Source organism: Camelus ferus, chromosome 13 (genome assembly GCF_009834535.1).
Source record: "Camelus ferus isolate YT-003-E chromosome 13, BCGSAC_Cfer_1.0, whole genome shotgun sequence".
Lineage (NCBI taxonomy): Eukaryota > Metazoa > Chordata > Mammalia > Artiodactyla > Camelidae > Camelus > Camelus ferus.
This window is the reverse complement of record NC_045708.1, coordinates 10050689-10066612: the sequence shown is the minus strand read 5'-3', so window position 1 is coordinate 10066612 and position 15924 is coordinate 10050689. Positions and strand designations below refer to the sequence as shown.

General features: G+C 53.1%; 1 protein-coding gene across 6 annotated transcripts in view; it reads right to left on the bottom strand.

Moving 5' to 3' along the window:
* Window positions 1-15924, bottom strand: part of KAZN (kazrin, periplakin interacting protein) — a 992786-nt gene that overhangs the window by 122265 nt on the left and 854597 nt on the right. Inside the window, exon 1 of one of the 6 annotated variants that reach the window (XM_032495237.1) lies at window positions 13696-14032. The exons of the other annotated variants lie outside the window; for them this stretch is intronic. Within the exon in view, the coding sequence (XP_032351128.1) occupies window positions 13696-13717 (22 nt within the window). The 5' untranslated portion in view covers window positions 13718-14032. Of the gene's footprint in view, window positions 1-13695; window positions 14033-15924 lie in introns of those variants that run through there. 6 annotated transcript variants of the gene reach the window in all.

Sequence of the window (15924 nt, the reverse complement as noted above, 5' to 3'; positions counted from 1 at the left end):
TTGCTTCTCAGCCCTGAAACACCAGCGCGCCCCTGGCAGGGGACACTGCAGTGGGAGACAGGGCCCTCCCTGGAGGTGGCTGGGCCAGGCGAAGACTCAGCCATGAAACCTGGTGGTCCTGAGGCAGTGAAGGGGGTCAAGCCTGAGGATGTCCCCCAGGCCCACTCAAGCTCCCTCTCACTCTGGGGTTCACCCATGGCCTCTGCTCCCCGACCTGGACCTCCTCTCATCGCTGCTGAGCCCGGTGCTCACACCCAGACTGCACGCCCTGGAGAACGAAGCAAAAGCTCAGCCATGGCCAAGACTCCCAGCGTCTGCACAGGCAGGAGAGGGCCCGGCGGCACACACCTCATGGAAAGGTGCCTCCAGTACTGCCAACCCCGCCTCGGACCCACGCTTTGTAAACATCATTATCTGCCATCTGTTTGGCTTCCATCATTCCTGTGACAAGATGAACCTGAGGCTCAGAAAGAGGCAGCAGGCTCCCTCAGGGCCCCGGCGTGGGCTTCCCACAACTCCAAAGCCTGACAACGGCTTCTGAGCCGGGGAGCAGAGGGCTAGTGATGTCATCTCCGAAAACGTCTCCTCAACAAGACTTCCCTCGCCCCAAGGCCTTTATTGCCTACACATCGCTGACCCTGGACTTCTCCAACCTGGCATCTCTCCGGTGAGCCTCGTATCACTCCAGGGCCTGCTGTGGTATGAGGCTAATACAAATGATGTTTACTGACACCTACTATGTGCCAAGCACCATGCTAAGGACTGTGTACATGTATTCTCATGTCATCACCACAAAACCCTCCTAGGTAGGGAGAGCATCCCCAATTTACAGATGAAGAAAGTGAGGCTCAGAGGGATTGAGGAGCTGGGGATGACGTGCACCCAGGCGTCTGGCTCTATGGCCCTGAGCACGTGGTACGTCTCCAATGTCCTCATATTCAAAGCCCTAGGTCCAGAGACTTGTCTTAGTGGGAACTCACTCTCCTCCCTGGGGCAGGTACTAAATGAAATGGGGAGCCGGCACCTATACCCCAAAAAACAGCAGGCACAAGGGAAGCCAACCATGCCCTTTTGCCAAATCCTTACCTCCCCAGGCTGCCCACTCCCTGCCTGGCTGTGAGAAGGCAGCATCTGCCTGCTGGGCACGCTATGAATTCAGGTCATCTCCAAAGGGAAGCAGCCAGTGCTCGCCAGGGAGATGGCCAAGCTCCAGATGCAGCCCAGAAAAATCTGACTCCTGCTGGGAAGGTTGAGAGAAGCCAGATGCTGTCTGGCAGGCCTGAGGCACCAGCTGCTGCCACTGACCTCGGCGTGCCCAGAGATAGCGGGAGATGGCAGGGGTCCGGTGAGGGGGACATCACAGCATGCGTTTATGCTGTCCCGGGGGGAGCAGGCACACTGTGCTCAGATCAGGCCCACCCAGGCCCCATACTCAGGAAGCCAACAGGCCCAAAGGTCCTCCTACAAGCCCACCTGGGACAGGTGTGATAAAGACAAAGCTTGAACAGAGGACAAGCGAGAGAAAAGGAGGGGTCGTGACTACTTATGCTCAGGAGACTAAGAAGGAACTTGAGACAGCAGGTGTCCTCCTGGTCCTTAAAGGTAGAAGAGGAAGGAAAAGGGGAGGCAGAAGGAACAATGGACAGAAGAGAAAGCCAAGCTCCTCCACAACGTCTAGAACAGGGCCTGGCCCACAGCAGGTGCTCAAGAAAACCCGCAAAATAATAACTGACGGCACCTACATCTAAGGCTCGCATTTGAATCTTACAGCACCTGGTGAGGGGTACGCATGCGCACAGCGCACACACACACACACACACACACACACACGCCAAAGGAATCAGCTCACATTTCGCAGGACAACTCCTGCGTCTGCTTCCTGGCTTCCACTCCTCAGGATGAACATTCTCCCTGACTTTCCTTTGGCTAACACCCCCCTTCTCAGCCTGTGTGTTTCCCTGGAGGCTCACAACCCCTACCCCAACCTATTCCAAGGAAGGGCACCTGACCTGGGCCTGCCAATCAAAGCATTTCTTGCTACTGGACCAAGTGATTGGCTCAGAGCTGTCATACAATTAAAGCTAAGCCAATGAGAGTCAGTCCTGGGATTTTTGCTAGAAACACTGGGAATGAGGGACTCTTTACACTGGAATCCTAGAAAGATAAATGCTGCTTTGGCTTGTTAGGGGTCATTTTTGCCACCAGAAAGGATAAGGCCCAAACAGATGAAAGGAGAGCTGGGAGATGACATCTTCTGAGCCCCTGGATGCAGCTATGCCTGAAGCTTGATCTACCACTGATCAATTCAGTTATGGAGAGCTACTAATTTCCTTTTCTATGAGTCAGTTCTAGTCGTGCTTCTATCATTTGCAACTCAAATAGTCCTGCAACTACATGACTCTCTGGGTAGGTGGTAAGAAAGCAAGAAGTGCAAACAGTACAAGTGGTTTTTTCATTAACAGTTATTGGGCTCTAAGCACGAACCTCTTGGAGCCTTGAATGCCACCCTGAATGACAGTGATCACGTTTCCCTACATTACAGGGTGAATGGAGAGTAGCCAAACTCCTCCAACCTTAACATGTTACGGCCAAGAGCAGCAGGAAACCGCAGCCCTGGGAGAGATGGGCTGCCAGGGACACCTGTGCAGAGCACACCACACCTGAGCTCCTGGCTGGAGTTTGCAGAGCCGCCCCTGTGCCCCGCCCACTTCACAAGGACCCAGCCCAGTCCAGGGGGGCAGCCACAAGGAGCTCCCCACCAGGGCTGGGCCTGGACAAAGGGGTGTGTCTGGCACCTTCAAGGGACAGAGTCCCTTTGTTATTCCTCACTTGAGACTCTGCTGCAGGCCAAGGACACAGTGACGCGGCAGAGTGGGCAGCAGCGGGGACAGGAGACAGGTGGCTCCAGCCAGACTCCAGCCGGACTCTTGAGCTGAATCTTGCCTCTTCTACTTCCTGGCTCTATGGCCTGGGCCAAGTTTCTTAATCTCCCTGATATGCTTCAGTTATTGCATCTGTAAAATGGGTGATTAATGCACCTAATTGATTTCAGTAGTTTAATGCAGGCAGTCCTGCCAAGCAAGAGTGCTTAGATCAGGCTCCCCTGCATGATTTTCACCCGAGTGCACGTTAGTGACACGAGACCTTGTAGAAAGTGACGTGGGGGTGGGGGAGACCCAAGAGTCCCTCTGGGTGCACAACTGCTCAGAACACGCGTTCGTCCACTGGCAAACAGCAAGTCTCTGAAAAGAACCCAGAGAACAGAACCAGCAAGTCAGCCCAGGAAGCAGGAAGACGGAGCTGGTGTGGGGACAGCAAGTGGGTGGGGCTCTGCCCCGCGGTCACCAGGGTCAGCTGCAGACAGAAGCCCAGGCGGTCACACAGGGACACATGGGGACTTTGGGGAAGTCGCTGATGCCTTCCGCAGGAGCCCAGCAGGAAGGGACGGGAGAATAGCTGCTGGTCATTTCAAACACCCTGGCAGCTGTCCACACACAATCAAACCTCCCCAACCAAGTCCCAGCTAGCTACAGGGCTGGTGAACTAGGATCTTAGTCAGCTACAGGGCCCAGGTAACTAGGACTTGGGCTTAGTTTGAAAGACAGAGAAGCAAACAATGAAAAGACTCCACTGATGCAATGGATTCTTATTTTCTTACCCCCAAGCAGGGAAGTTGTGGAGTCCGGTACAACCACCAATCCTAAAATGCCCGGGTTCTGTGTGAGGACCCGAAAGGTCTGCAGAAGCCTAATTCCAAAAAGGGAGTTGACCAGGCTCTGCCTGCCCTGCTAACCAAGGTGGGGAAGCAGAAGGCATTTCAGGAAATTCTCAAGGACACTGGAAACAAAGAAAGTTCTCGGTGTCTAAGTTTCTGAAAATATCCTGGACTTAACGCATTATGAGAGGAGGACTGTGTTTGGGGCAGGACCGTTTTACCTACAACGTTATCCCTGATACTTAAGAAGGATTCTGGTCCAGACAAGTGCACTATAATTAATTGTAGATTAAACAGACAAAAGAACTTCAGGGGCTCTACCATGTTCAAAGATTCTGGAAACTGAAATGCAAGCTGTCCACTTGTTGATGGAGGTACAGTGACCCGGCAACACATAGGACGAGAGCGGGAGTAAAACCAAATGGACCCATTATGTTACATCATCACACCCAGGCCTGAGATCGGGGCCCAGCGCAGGGCTGTGGGGCCAGAGAGCACCCAGAGCAGCACCCAAGTCACGTTCTCCATCTGTCCAACTTCTGCCTCTATCTTTTGGTGGGTTCCAAATTCCAGAAGGGAAGAGGGCTGTATTTACTGACCCCTCAAAACCCCAACAATTACTGGTGGGGCTGCAGGTGTTCACCTGCCAGGTGAAGCTCATCCATTAGGGCGCCAATCTATCAGCTGGGTTAGAGTTCTTCCTCCTAAGGTGCATCCAGCTCAAAAATTCACGTCTGCATGTTTCCTCCCACTTGGAGCGTTTCCTGAAGCCCTACTCTGTGCCTGGGGGAACAGAAGGAAGCAGATGTGGAGGCGCCCTCCGGTCCCTGCCCCGTCCGAGGGTCCAGTTCAGGAGGAAGGCCCAGAGTAAGGCTCAAGAAATGCTCCTGCAGGACCTGGTCTCGGCAGGCCCGTGCTCCAGGTGACCTACCCAGGGCAATGCAAGGGCGATGCACTGAGGGGCTGGGATGAGCAAGAAAGGCTTTGCAGGAGGGTCAGGGGCCCAGGACAGGGTGGCACTTGGGACGGGGTGGAGACCTAAGAGCTGAGAAGGAGAAAGTGTGGGTGAGAAGGGGCCGGCTGGTTCATGGGGCAGCGAGGAGACCCTGAGCCCCTCAATAGGAGCCAGGAGACAGGCTGTCACTGTTCATGGTTGCCAGTAGCACCTCCAAACCTGCCAGATGGACGAACCAGGAGCCTTGTCAGATCCAGGGAGAGGCTGAGGAAGGGCCTCATTCTGGTTCAAGGGAAGGGTTCTATACAGAAAACCCCTCTCCAGAATGTAAGCGCCTGGAGGGCAGGGCTGGCAGGGCTCAGCCTGTCAGCACCAGGCACCCGGTCGGAACCTGATAAGCATTGATTTAGTGAGTGAAAAAATGAACAAATAGGCAGATATAATTTAATGAAGATGCACTCAGCTGGAATCTGAGTGGAGGGTCGGCCAGACCATCCGACAGTGCCCAGAGACGTGGATGAGCTGGAAGTGAGAGCAGGGCCAGCAGGTCAATGCAATCAGCAGAAGGCAGAGAGGGGTCAGGGGTCAGGCAGGTGATGCCTTAACCACCAGGAGGCACAGGGTGGGGGGATGATTTTCTCTATGGCAAAAGCAGCTGATCGTAGCTGGCAAAGCTGAGTGTCTAGAAGCCACTGGGGGACAGACAGGGAGACCACCTGTCCTGGTTTGCCTGGGCCTGAAGGGTTTCCCAGGATGTGGGACTATCAGTGCTGAAGCCAGGAAAGTTCCAGGCAAATCAGGACGAGTTGGTTCCCCGAGGCCCAGGTCTGCCCTCACCTGGCCACATCTGTAAGGTGCCTCAGAGTGTGCAAAGCGCTTCCAGATCCGCGGGCTCAGGGAAAGCAACTGCGGCTCTGTGCAGCTCTGCCAGGCTGGCACCGTGGTTCTCACTTCACAGAACAGGGAAACTGGGGTTCAGAGATGAGTGACCTGCACAGGGAAGGTGCTACAGCAGGTAAGCAGCACGGCCAGCGCTGCTCTGGCCGCCACCCGCCCTGCTTTCTGTACACACTGGGATGACATCAAATAGACAAGGGCTGTCTGCTGAGCACAGCTATGAGCTGTGCCAACTTCCTCCGGGCTGATGGATGCCCGGGGAAGCAGCAGGGATCCTGCTCCAAGAGATGGCCCCAGGGAAATGGCCCATCTGGCCCTCTGCTCTTCTGAGATTCGGGCACAGGACGAGCAGGTGGCCGCCACCTGGGATGCTGGGAGAGAGGGTGGGGGTGGGGGTGCTGCTGGCCACTGCTCGGCTTGCCTCCCCTAGAGAGCATCCCTGAGACGGCCAGGGTCCCGGAGGCCCTTGTGAAAGGCAGGAGGGTTCCTCTTGCCACACACTCACAGTCCCTGGGCGTGGGAGGGTCTTGGCAGCTCTCGGCAGCTGGCGAGAGGACAGGCCAGGGTCCAGAGGGAACGGGTCAGGGGAGGGGGAGGAGAGGACAGACAAGAGGATTTGGGGGGAAATTTTTAAGCAGCAGGAGCTTCCCAGAGCAGTCTTGCTCAGGGAATAGTTTCACATTGCAGCGGCATCAGCAGCACCTGGAGGGGTTTGTTAAGCCCCAGACAGCTGGGCTCACCCAGGTTCTGACTCTGTAGATCTGGGGCGGGCCGAGAATTTGCATTTCTAACAAGTTCTCTGGTGAGTCTGATGTTGCTGGTCTTGGCACCCCATCTCGAGAGCCACTGGCCTGGTGCATGTGATGGGCTGGTAGCAAAGGCACAAAGGCACATGGGCCATTGGAGGCTGGGAAGACCCACAGCAGTAAAGATGGCACCTGCTGGAGCCCTTGATTCTCAAACTTCAGAGAACGTCAGAATCACCTGGGGGTGGAGGTGGAGGTAACATGTTTCAAGTGCAAATTCCTGGGCCCAGTTTTGACTGTTCAGGTCCGGTAGGTGGTCCAGGAACTTAAAAACCACAAGCTCAGTGATTTCGACGCTGGCAGTCCAGGGACCACACGGAGAGGCACGGCAGCCTTTGAGGAGCACAGTGGAAAAACCTGTCTCAGGCTTCATGGATTGTGACGGGCCACACACACCTGTGCTATCATGCCCTGACGCAGGGCCACCTGCACCATCCAGTGTGGTAGGCACTAGCCACATGTGGCCTTTTAAGACGAAACAGAATTTGAAATTTGGTTTTGTGGTCATACTAGCTACCTTTTGAACACAGTGGCCAGCGTACAGGACAGTGCAGGTAGACAACATCTCCATCTTGGCAGGGAGTTCTACCAGACAACTCTGGACCAAAGAGATCACATCGTGTCTGCCTCCATTTCCCCTTCTATAAAAAGGGACTCCCCACTGGTTTCTCCCAGGGTACCACAGAGAGGGAAGGCTACGTGGGGCTGAAGTTTCTACCCTGCACTCGATAGTGGGAGCAGGCAGTCCCGCTTGGCAGGGGCGGCGTCTATGTCTGCTCCAGAGCTCAAGAGGAAGGAATCCACAGGGACCATCAGGGACAGAAGTTTCCCTTCCGTTTGGCTGTAAATGCAGCCAGAAAGGCCTCGAAGGAGCATAGGAAGATGAGGGCTGGTGCAGTGGAAGGTCCCAAAGCAAGCCCACCAAGGCTGGGGCCGGTTTAAGGGAAAGCAGCAAAGGGCCACCTGGCAAAACAAAAAAACAAAAAAACAAAAAAATCTGCCCTAAGATCAGAGACGACTGTCAGCCTTGGTTGGATGTTTGAACCCTGATTGGCAGAAAGAAATAATTAGGGTGTGCAGGTGGTTACAGTCTGGGACTGCAAAGGCATAGACCTGACTGGTTCCCCCGGACCCCTGTCCCAGCCCTTCATCTGAAAGGGATGGAGGCAGTGTCTGGCAGCCAGAATGGGGAAGCTGAGCACTTAGACAGGATGCTGGCATCAGCCCCCACCCTCACCCCAGGCTGACAGAATCTTCTCTGAGACCCAGACAGGGCACACACCCAGAAGGAGACGCTGCCTCCCTGCACTTCTCAGCGTCAGCTGACCTTTGGCCCAAGGCAGATTCCCCAGGGCACCGAGTGGCCCTTAAGCTCAGGAGTCACAAATACGCTTCAGAAAACAAACTAGGAAGAGCTCAAGCCACTCCTCTTAAAAAACAAAACAAACAGAAAAACTACATCAAACAAAACCAAACAAACAAAAATGATGTGTTTAATGCATCAGTGGCAGAGGCATTGACAATATACTGGTTTTAGCCCCATAAAAAGTAAATTTGTTTCTTCCCTAAACCTTCCCAGCACACCTGTGAGGTGGTTGTGTTTTTAATGAAGGAAATGAAAGAAACACTGGGATAAAGCATCCAGGACAGGGGATCGCCACATGTGGTTCCAGGACCATCCTCAAAGGGGCAGGGATGGACGATACATTAAAAGTGCGGGGTCCCGCAGATACTGTATGAGGCACCCAGAACAGGCAAAGGCGTACAGACGGCAGAACCAGGGGTGGTTACCAGGGGCTGGGGTTAGTGGGGAGTAGGGGTTATGATTTAATGGGTACAGTTTCAGTTCAGGATGATGAAAAAGTTCTAGAAATGGCTAGTGGTGATGGCTGCACACATTGTGAATGTATTTAATGCCACTGAATTGTACGCCTAAAAATGGTCAAAATGGTAAATTTTATGTGATTAATATTTTACTGCCAGAAAAAAAAAAAATGCAGAGTCTTAACCTCCACCCTGGACCTACTAAGTCAATCTTGGTTGTGGGCCCCAGAATCTGCATTCAAGCCCATAGGCCCCGGGACTCAGCTCTTTGCTGGTCTCCCACGCAGGGAGAGGGGTGGTCACAGGCAAAGCCTTCCCACTCTGCCACCCAGGCCCCTTGGCTTCCCACCCTGCAGGAGCTGAGAAGTCCTATAGGGTGTAATGTGATAGACAGTCCCCCTGGCTGTTGTCCGCACTGTCGACATGGGGAGAGGTGCCAAGAGGAAACACTGACAGGCCGCCTAGCCAGAGACAGCTGCCACTGGTACAATGTTGGAACCAACAACAGAAGGGAGGGGGCGGCCTGGGCTGGGGAGCCGGGAAGAGCCAGCCCCTCCGGGGGGTTTGGTACCAAGTCTGAAGAATCCAGATGGGCCACGGTCAAGAGTGTGGTCTCATCTGACTCCTCAGCACCCAGCCCAGGGCCTGGCCCCTCCAAGGAGCTCAAGGCAGAAGGAACGCTGGTAGAGTGGGAGGTCCAGTGGAGGCTGGTGACAGCCTGGGGCTCAGGAAAGACAAACCTTTACTCTGGCTGTTTCCGACCACTGCCGTCTTGTGAGAGCACGAGGCAGGAATGCATGTGCCTCTTTCTAGTAGATTCTGATAATCTGAGTGAGGATGAGGGGAGGGAAGGGGGTGGGAAATTGGGTTAGAAAAGGAAAAAGTGGGATTTAACTAGGTTGTCCATGTACCTACAGCCCACTTTGGGTCACCAGTGGGAGGGAAAAAGAAGTTGCTAAGGATTACATCAGGGCACAGGGGGTAAGGTAAGCCAGAGTACACGGCCTCCCTGGTTTCTTCCACTAAAACTCACTCAAACTAGTGGGGAGGGCATAGCTCAAGTGGTAGAGCATGTGCTTAGCATGTAGGAGGTCCTGGGTTCAATCCCCAGCACCTCCTCTAAAAACAAATAAACCTAATTATGCCCCCCCTGCGTAAAATAATCAAATAATACAATAATAAATAAATAAAATATTTAAAAAAATCATTCCCAACCCTAGAAAGGTGTACGGCAGAGGTTCTCAAACTCTGATCCGTGGAACCCCTGCATCAAAGTCACCCCGGGAACTTGATTAAAAATACAGATTCCCAGGCTCTTCCCGGGACCTACAGAGTCAGGATCCTGAGGTGGAGCCTGAGAATCTGCAAGTAGCAATCACCCTCAGACTACTGTGCTCCTTAAAGCCTGAGGCCGCTGCGACAGGTCAGGGGGGTTAGGGAAGAGGGTGAGGGAGAGAACGCCCGGCCTTGCCAAGGCGATAAGTGCCTTTGTGGGTTTTCATGTTTGACCCTGGAGATGATCCCACGTGACATCGTGGAGTGTGGTCCCTTCCCCGCTCTGAGGCCCAGTTCCCTCACTTTGGAGAGGGAGTGGACTGACCCCCGCCCTGCCGAGGTTTCCCGCTCGGGGCTCTGCATTCCAGGTTCCCAAATGGCCAGGGCTGGACCTCTCATCACGCGCCGGCCGACCTCCTTGGATTCTGCCTGGGCCAGAGGGGTGGGGTAAGTCTCTGGGAGCCAAGGGAGCTGCTCTGGGCCCCAGGCGCCCTCCCGCCCAACTGCCTCTGGCTGACTGGGTGCCAGTGAGCCAAAGACCAGAAAAATCCCATGACTCCCAGCATCACAGCCTCTGCCTGGTGCCCCGGTGGCTCTCAGGGAATCATCAGCTGATGAATGACTCCGCAGGGGAAAAGCAGTGGGGCCGGCAGCCAGCCTGGCAGCCTGGCAAAGCCACTTACTACAACCTGTGTACCTGTTTACGCCTCAGCTGTCCGCCCTGTAAGACGGGGAGAATGCCAGGTACCTTTCAGGGGTCGGGGAAGATCGACAGGAACGCAAGTAACGAAGCACTTGGCTTCTGGGCGGCCCTCAGTAAATGATTCCTCATCATCAACAGGACCTTACCAACCAGAAATGCGTATTCTTCCCAGCCCGGCACATAGGACTGCAAAGTTAGGGATGCACGGGCAAGGCTGAGCCGTAAGGTGAGGGAATAACGCACACGGGAGCCAGCAGCTGTTGTTTTTAACCTCTCTCCAGGCCCCCAGGGAGCATTTTCTGAAGCTTCTGCACAATTAAAAGGTACTGAACACAATGCCTGTGATAAAGTTACAGCCTGAACTAGCTGGGAGCCTGAGCTAGCCTCTAAATCTGGGCAGTGACAAAAGACGCGGCTGTCATCACCTGCAGACGGGCCACCGGGTGGTGGGTGTTCCCAGAAGTGGTCCCCAAAGCCCAGCACGACACACTTGGAGGGTCGCCACCACTGAATGCCCGGCTCCTGAGCCCAGGGTTTGCATCACCCAGCTCAGGGCTAGGACACCAGGCAGGACTCACCTACCTGTCAAACCTTTCCGGCTGTTAATTTTTTCCAAATCTGGGGCTGCGGCAGCACCTGCTGGGCTAATGCCATTTGGCGAGGGCTCTGAGGAATTGCCACAATCAGCATCTTCTAACTGGCTTCTCTTGAAGGCATCCAAACAGCAGACAAGAGAGAGCCTGAAGTCCCCACCTTCATGGTGGCTGCCCCAGCGGGTACAGAAGGGGTGGTCCTTGTGAACAGGAAGCAATCCTGACTTCTCCCCTCCCGGACAGGCACTCATCTGACGCGCTCAACACGAAATGCTTTTACAGAGGGTAAATTTATAAAAAATAACGACACACACAGGCACACACACACGCACACACACTTGCAGCCACGGCTTGCCAGCCTCCCTGGAGTGTTTAAAGTCCTCAGTGACTCACAAACAAGGCTCCCCACGGCGATGCTCTGGACACTTAATGATGCGCTCGGCGTGCTTTCTGCTGGGGCTAAAATCTGTGTACACGCCCATGTGGCTGATGTATTTACGGGTGAGAGAAGCCAACCCTGGGGTCGTGTTTGCTACCATCCTTGAGCCACGCGTGCTCTGTGGCTCTTGAGATGATTGAAAGGGGAGTAAACTCTTCTCTCCCCAGAATGGCTGGAGGATGCTAGCAAATCATCCAGTTGATTCAGTTGGAATACTACACAGACCATAAAGAGCACATAATGACCATTCTGGAAATTTCCTGATGATTCAGAAGGCCAAATAAGCGGCTAGTACTCCTCCAGAATCACCTGTCTCGTCAAGTCTCACTACTTCAAACTTCAAAAATTAAAAATATTTTACACACACACATACACACACTCACAAGTTCTTTGGACTCTGGATAAACGGGAATTTCCCCCTCCCTCTATGGCATCAGGAGTAGCAGGCCCCATGGTATGAAGGATGCTAACCATACAGATTCCTATCCAACAACTCTGAGGTGGGTAATGTGATCCTATTTATAGATGGGTAAACTGAGGCTTGAGACATGCACTAACTTGCTTGGGGACACATAGCTAGTAAGCAACAGGACTGGTGAGATCAAACCAGGTGCGTTTGATTCCAAATGTGGTGCCCTGTGCCCACTGCCCTGGCAGAAGGAAACTGCAGTCCACAGGTTGGAGGGAACTGGGCCCCAAAAACCTTCCAAGGGAAACTAATCAAATAGTTTTTCAACAACAGTGACTTTCATTCCTGAATGTCCAGAACAGCCAAGCCGCCAATCATATCTGTCCCACCCTGTTACCAGGGAAGCTCACACTAAACTGTTGTGATCCTAGTGGGTGACTTTCTAAGAGCACGTCCAGTTCCAAGGTGGAGATTGAATCCCACCCCCAACCCAGCAGAAACCCTTTACAGAAGGGATAACACAAAGCCGACCTAAGGAGGAAATTGCTAAAGGCACAAAGATAAGCAAATACTTGAGTTGCTTAAAACAAGGAATGTCAAGGAGAGGACACATATTTTTAAAGATAAAAATTTAAAGGAAAAATGGACCTGAAACAATGTGTGTCTACTTTCATTTTTTTTCTTTTTAAAATTTTAAAAAAATTTAGTATAGTTTTTCTTTTTTAAAGGTCTACTTTCTTAAGATCGATACAAGGTCTTTCCACACTGCTTTGAGGTCTACAATCTGGGACAAAGTCCTGGCTGTGACACCTACCTGCTATGTGACCTCAGCCTAGTTACTAAATGTTCTGAGCATCAGTTTCCCCATCTGTGGATGAAATCAGCAACTGCACCCCACCCTGGGTCGTTGGAGGACTGATTACGACAAGCTGGGTGTTTGGTTAGCATCAAGCCTGGCCCTCAGAGGACATGAGCTGGGAGTCTCTACACAGATACACTAGGACCCCGCCTTCTCCAGGGCACTTTATGTGAGGAGGAGGGGCAAGAGGGGATAAGAAATCATATGACTAATAAAGAAGGTAGCCTGGGTAGGCTTCAGATGTGAACAGATAAAGCGCCCAGTCTACAAAGACACTAATTTACCACTTTAAAAAAAAAATGACTTGTTTCCTTACAGCCGATCAGCAATTTGGAATTCCATCTTGCCTTTGGGACTCAGCGCCCACACACCTCACCTCTTTCTCAAGTGCACCCTCTGACCACCTGCTCCCATCACCCTAACCCCTCACCTGGCTGATTTTTCTGCCCAGCACCTCCCATCCCCTGACACATCCTTGTGTGTATTTGCCTACTGGAAATCTCCCACGGAACAGAAGCTCCATGGAAACAAGCCCTGCAGTTGTCTCCTGGCTGCTGTATCCCTGGCAGCTACAACAGTGCCTGGCAGGAGTAGATGCTCAAGAAAGGCGACTGAATGAACGGACAACCAAAGAAAGAATCATTCAAGTTCTCAGTCTGAGAAGGCTCAGTGAGCAGTTCGCTCTGCGGGGGCTCTGGAAAGATGCCCCCTCTGATGGAGTCCTTCACTCCCATCACACCAACAGGGAAACTGAGTTACTGTGACTCTCAAGGTCAAACAGATTTCAGGCAGAACCGGGTACAGACCGAGCATGTATCTAATATCTGCATCTCCTGCTCTGGTGCCTAGTCCAGGCATAAATGATAACCTCCCCTGGAAGTAGTCCCAGCCTGGAGGCCAGAGCTGTCAGCAGGTGTCACAGAGTCTGTCACCCTGCTGATCTGAGGACATCACCTGTGAGCAACGTCAAGGTGCCAGGACTCCATACCACCAAGCAAAGATCCCCTCTCTCTTTCCCCTTCCCCAAGCCTCTGAAAGGGCCAATTTCCAGATTCTGTCATCCAAAAGGGCACTCGTTTAGCTCCTTAAACTGAGCATCGCATTAGGCTGGGGACTAATGTGCTGAGATCCTGGGGCAAGTCCCCTCTCAGCCTGGTTAAAATATTTATTTCAGCAATAACTTCAGTTGGAGGTGCTAAGCCGGAAGAGTTCCCACTTACCTCCCAGAGGATAACCCCTCATAACAGCCAGTGATTTGAGAACCCATGTCCCTGACAGGCTGTCCTCAATGCCCGGCCACCATGGATGTTCTCAGAAACGGCATTTGGTCTTTAAGAACCAGAGACCAGAAGGGGGTGAAGGGCGTGGCATAGAGAGAACTCAGAACTTTCTGGTTTAGCTGCTGGCTCAATCCTGTTTCATGCCAGTGATGCCATCTGTAGATCAGGAAAGGAGATTTCCACAGCTCTCTGCCCTACAGGGATACTGTGAGGGCCACGAGAAAAACAACCACCCCCCAGACCTCAGAGACAGGTGTTTTCTCAGCTCCACCATGTCATTAGGATATTGCTATTATGAATACAAAAATGGAGTCTATATAGATACAAAGTAAACAGATGTATCTCCACCCAGCCCTCTCTTACATGTTTACATAATAACAACCTCCACTGGCAGGACAGTCAGTCTTGGATCATTAGTTATTTTACAGACAAGATAAATGTCATCTCATACAGTTCAGGAGGGTGGAGATGGAGCGGACAGCATCACATCCTAGTGAGAAACTGAGTCAAGGGGGGCATTGACAGGTGCCCCACAAGTAAAGCTGACAACTGACATGCATTAGCATCAATTATGAACTAGGCAAGGTGCTTTGCAGACGCTAGTTTCTGAATGATCAAAATGCTAGCTGGCATTATTAATATCTCTAGTTTACAGATGGGTACACTGGGTCACAACAAGATCAAGCATCTTGCCCAAGCCCTCCCATTTGCTTATTCTTTGCACCCATGCTCTGTTTGACACCAATCTGTCTTTGTCTGTAACTGCTCTGCGCAACAGGGGAGGTGGCTGGACTGTCCCAGCAGGGCCAACCCTGAAGCCAAGGGCCCAGGGACTCAAGTGCCTTCCAGGCCTCAGTGTCCCTCTTCCAGACTGTTGATGACCCAAGACCTCAGTTGCTCCAGGACATCAGCAGCAGCTCACTCATCAGAGCCAGCTGGTTGGTGGTCCCAGCTCCTGTGGCTAGAACTACGACCCCCAGGATTCCGTCTCCTGGGGAGACCAATGACAGGCAGTCTGGAATTAGGGGGTCATGCAGTCGGCTTTTTTCTCATAGGAAAGAAAGAATTAATAGATAAATAACCCTGGTGTTTCTCAGGTGGTAAGCCTGCTGCCTGGGAGAGGCATTCTGGTGTCAATCCGCAGACCAAATATGAAATTCCAGCACCACGTTTTCAGGGCTTGGGGTCTCGGGCAAGTCCCTTAAACTCTGTTTTCTATCCTCATCTTCCTGGAGACAACACAGCCTCACTGCCAGGGTGGTGATTAGATTTCAAGAAGACATTGTATGTAAACTACTGGAACACACGAGGTGTTTGAGAAATAATGAGTAATGGTGTAATGAAATATTGTGCCCTCCCCCCTCAATTCTTCCTGGAAAAAGTACTCAAAGTTCAAGCTAATGATGACAGACCCTTCTCGGAAGCCCTTCCTCTTCCATCTTCCGACCCTAGAGTTAAGAGGATCCAGGGGTTCCTGTGCCGTCCCGCCCCAGCCTCCCCTATGACCTAACTTGAGCGGGGAGGGACCAGCTGAGACCGGAACAGAATGGAAGAGGCGCATCCACTAGGAACATTTTAACACTCAAGTTCTCCGCTTGGGGCGAATTAGCCAAGGATACACAATCAGACCCTTGCATTTGTGTCTCCTCCGCTGCAATTTCTCTTTCGGCTCTAGTCGTTCAAATGTATGAGAAATCTGTTCTCTCCTAGCAAAGGCGAATCATCACTTTCCACGGCGAGGGGCGGCCGGAAGGCAGCGCTCCCCTGGGCACTTTATGGGGCTGCCTGGTGGATTACAGGTGCGGTCACAAGGGGCCTCCCCAACTTCGCGAGACGCTGGCCCCTTTCCCACGCTCCCCAGAACAGGCGCGGGATCCAGCCCAGAGCTTGGTCTCCGGGCGCCGCGGAATCGCACGGCTCCCGCAGGCGTGGCCGTGACCTCCCGTTGCAACTCTCTAAGGGGCTCCGCCGGAAAGCGCGAACCCCAACTCGGAAGCTGAAGACCAACTCCGCGTTCCGCGCGTCTTCCCCGTGCACCCAGTCCGGCGCTCGGGGCTCCGCGCGCGGCGAGAACTTTGCCACCAGCGGCGGCCCGATCCCGGCCCGGAGCGCCCCCGCGCGCCCGGCCCCGGCGCTCCCCAGGCCTGCGGCCGCGCCGCTCTCCCCTCC